This window comes from Cherax quadricarinatus, chromosome 88, assembly GCF_038502225.1.
Source record: "Cherax quadricarinatus isolate ZL_2023a chromosome 88, ASM3850222v1, whole genome shotgun sequence".
NCBI classification, from domain to species: Eukaryota; Metazoa; Arthropoda; class Malacostraca; order Decapoda; family Parastacidae; genus Cherax; species Cherax quadricarinatus.
The window spans coordinates 5,743,406-5,747,898 of NC_091379.1; the positions used below are offsets into that span (position 1 = coordinate 5,743,406).

General features: G+C 34.0%; 1 protein-coding gene across 1 annotated transcript; it reads left to right on the top strand.

The window, feature by feature from the left end:
- Positions 1-4,253, top strand: LOC128698534 (beta-galactosidase). Its single transcript, XM_053790799.2, has 5 exons — positions 1-165; positions 614-814; positions 2,395-2,592; positions 2,709-2,966; positions 3,702-4,253. The coding sequence occupies exons 1-5, from the start codon at positions 16-18 to the stop codon at positions 3,909-3,911; spliced, it is 1,017 nt and encodes a 338-aa protein (XP_053646774.2). The 5' UTR covers positions 1-15; the 3' UTR covers positions 3,912-4,253.
- The last annotated feature ends 240 nt before the right edge of the window (positions 4,254-4,493 follow it).

Genomic DNA, 4,493 nt, shown 5'->3' on the forward strand with positions numbered 1-4,493 from the left:
GAAATACAGTAAATAATGCATGGAAACTTTTATTATTGTATGCCAGGATCAAACATGGGGTCAACTTTCCAGGCGTGCCCGACATCATATGATTATGATGCACCGCTGTCTGAGGCAGGAGATCCAACTGAGAAGTATTGGGTTATTAGGAATATTACTCAAAAGGTGACAGTGCAAGGCTTTCTTGTCTTTATTATTACTTTAGTTTATCAGGGTCTTAAAAAATTATTCTTATAAGAAAAAGCAATTAATCAAATGGTCAACTAATTAGACTGAATTAAGTAGCAGTACAGTAACTTCAAAGTGTCTCACCTGTATAAACTGTGCACTAATTAATGAAACTTGGGAGCAAGTTTTTTCACATTCTTTATTACATCTTACCTGGAAGGCAATGTTTGCAGTAATTTCTTTACTATGTGCATATTCTTCCATCAAATTACACAGTATATGTTTTCAAATATTTCTTCCACTTTGTTTGCTGAGTTATCCAGTTTGATCCAAGAAAAAGGATGGTAACTAAAATTCCTTGGACTAAGAGCCTTTTGCTAGCATGAAAACACTGTCCCATCCTCTTAAAAGACACTCATAAATCATCTATTATTACTTCCCACAGTACCTTCCTCTGCCGTCCGGAGATGTGCCACCGGCCTCACCAAAGTACACCTATGGTAATGTACAGTTGTCACCAGTGGGCAATGTACTGCAGATGTCTACACTTCTTCAGTCTCTCACACAACAGTATCCTCTCACTTTTGAGCAACTCAGTGTTGCCAGTGGTCTGGTCTTGTACGAGACCGTCCTGCCATTTAGAATTGTAAGTGTAGCTCACATTTACACTATTCCATGAGTATATATTCAAAACAATAATCAAACAAACTTTTTTTAGGTGGATGTTAAAAAGGTATTGATTAGCTTTGAAAAGATAAAGCTCAATGATTTTCTTCATAAATTACCTGTATTTTGTAACTATGGCATTACTGTTGTGTATGACAACAATTACTGTTGTCATACACAAATACTGTTGTGTATGATAACAATTACTGTTATTATACACATTTACTGTTGTGTATGACAACAATTACTGTTGTCATACACAAATACTGTTGTGTATGATAACAATTACTGTTATTATACACATTTACTATTGTGTATGACAACAATTACTGTTGTCATACACAAATACTGTTGTGTATGATAACAATTACTGTTATTATACACATTTACTGTTATGACAATTACTATTATTATACACATTTACTGTTGTGTATGACAACTATTACTGTTATTATACACATTTACTATTGTGTATGACAACAATTACTGTTGTCATACACAAATACTGTTATGTATGATAACAATTACTGTTATTATACACATTTACTATTGTGTATGACAACAATTACTGTTGTCATACACAAATACTGTTGTGTATGATAACAATTACTGTTATTATACACATTTACTGTTATGACAATTACTATTATTATACACATTTACTGTTGTGTATGACAACTATTACTGTTATTATACATATTTACTATTGTATATGACAACAACTACTCTTGTCATACACAAATACTGTTGTGGGGTTCATTGCATATATATATTGTGATGTTATTTCTTACCTTATTAAAATATAATTTTTTTTTTAAATTCCAACAAGTTTTGTTTATTTAATATTTTTAAATAAAATGAAGATAACATTAATGCTTCCAGTAGTCAGTTGTTATTTTTTTTAAGTAATAGAAATACAGTGGACCCCCAGTTAATGATATTTTTTCACTCCAGAAGTATGTTCAGGTGCCAGTACTGACCGAATTTGTTCCCATAAGGAATATTGTGAAGTAGATTAGTCCATTTCAGACCCCCAAACATACACGTACAAACGCACTTACATAAATACACTTACATAATTGGTCGCATTCGGAGGTGATCGTTATGCGGGGGTCCACTGTACTAAGGTTTCCATCTTCCTAATCTCAAAGTTAGTCTACTTGTATGTAAAAAGTTAGTCTAAACTTTAGGTAAAAAAAATGATCCAATAGAAGAAGCAAAGAGGCAACCAGCAGGCTATATCAATAATGTGAAACAATGTTAACCTTTATTATAAAACCTTACTCAAGGAAAGCTGTATTAAGCTTTGATTAACTTAACTGAGCTCTATTTGATTGAAGCTTTATGCTGTAATTAAATCTTGCACTGTTTCACATTTATGGCACTTTTAGTCTGACATGATCCACTACCAGGTCAGCCATAGGTGTTGTGTAACTTGAAGACTGAAAGAGTGTGATCTGAGTGTGTCTAGAAATGTTGGCTGTCTGCATCCTGGGCTAACTGATTATCCAAACTTCATCCACTCAGACAACTATCTCACATAAGCATCTTCTTGAACAGAGTGACCCAGCTCGCTTAAGCATTAATGAAGTACACGACAGAGGTTACGTGTTTGTGGAGTCTCGGTTTGCTGGTATAGTGTCTCGGGAACAAGAGTTGTATGATCTAGCCCTCTCTGCACTCCCTAACCAGACTATCTCTATTGTTGTGGAGAGTCAAGGGCGAATATGCTACGGTTCACAAATTAATGATTTTAAGGTAAGTAATACTACAGTTTCAGATATATTTGGCATTTATCTTACAAGTGTATTATTTGGCATAAAGAGAAATTAGTGCATTTTTAAAACCATTGCAAGTAATTTAATGTTTTCAAGGGACTGACTACAAATGTAACAATAAATGGTAACACTTTGGAAAACTGGAAAATGGTCCCGATACCACTGAGCAATGTGCCTCGTCTCTCCTCTGCTCTTAAACGACTTAAATTCAAAGTAACGACAAGTGGAATATCTCCACAAGAACTACTGGCAACTCCTCAAGGTGGAATGACTTTCTATGAAGGCTCATTCAATGTACCTGATGATGACTCACACCCACAAGACACATTTCTTCGTCTGGATGGCTGGGGAAAGGTGAGTTACTTATTGCTACAAGTGCTGAAGCAATGATAAAATATAAAAAATTATGCAAGTATACTTAAATATCATGAACACTTTTGTCATGCCATTTTGTTTGAGATACATGAAGACTGACAAATAAGAAAGAGCTTATAAAATATTTAGTTAATTACAACACCAGGGTTACAGATTTAAAGTATAAGTTATAAATACTGTACAGAGGTAAGAATCTGGTGTCTAAGCTGCTAAAATTTGGAAAAAAAAACATAAGATTTTGTTAAAGTAATTACCATAGATTGTGTTCAATGAAAATTGTAATTCTTTTATTAAAAAGTGCTAAACCCATATGGGTGATACAGCATTGGGTGTACAAGGGTAAGAGCTAGTGCAGGTGCAAAATTAATTAATATCACTGTTAATTTGTTAATCAATGAGAGAGTAATTTTAAGATAATCCAAGGTGAGGTGTGACTAGCAAGTTAATTTGGTGAAGTAGAGACTATTCATCTTAATGTGAAACCTTTGTTACTGCTTCAGATGTCTTCACAATACAATTTATTCTTCAACATTTGTATATATACATGTATATATTTTATGAGCTTATTTGTTCTACATTTCAGTTATAGCAATCATGTAACTGTGTGTGATACTATACCTTCATATACACTACCAATAAACCTCTAATATGTGATAAAATCAAGAGTTTAGTTCTTGGAGTAAACTTTTTACAATGTTAAAACATTATTTACAGGGTATAGTGTGGGTGAACGACTTCTGCCTTGGCCGGTACTGGCCAGAGGTTGGCCCTCAGGTGACATTGTACATCCCCAACGGTGTCTTAATGAAAGGCCCCAACACCCTGGTGGTACTAGAGTATGAAGTATCACCCTGTGTGCTCCCTGATTCGTGCTTACTTACTCTTCAAGATAAACATGTAATTAATGGACCCACTCCTGCATAAAAGTTGAAATAAATACAGGTTCCCCTTGAATTATGCGAGGTTACATTCCGATGAACCCATCATGTCGAAAATTAATATGATCTGCTAAATAAGTAAATAAATAACTACTGCCACTCAATAAGTAAATAAACAAATAATTACTGTAAATACATGCATCAGTATTGAAAATTAAAAAAAAATGTATATGAGTCATGGACTTGCCACCTTCCTGCTGGATAATTATCTTAAAGTTTAATCTCCAAAGTAATTGCTGTTGCACCATCGTAAAGTTGAAATGTCATTAAGGGCGCAGTTACTGAGTCTGAGCCTAAATACACCAAAAAATCGAAAAAAATATGGAAAATGAGTTATTCATACAGAAAAATAGCTTAACTCTTTGGCAACACAATGGTACAAGAATCAATGTTCTACAACATTTCTACAAGAAATTATAGTCATTTATATCAGGTATGGTGGCGGCGATGTAGGCCATAATATAGAGAGAGTCCACCAGCAATATTCGATATAAATGAGTTACTCCTCGTCCCCTTCTTCTATTGTTTGGTATGTGAGTGATAGAAAACGGTGTTTTGAAGAGGATAA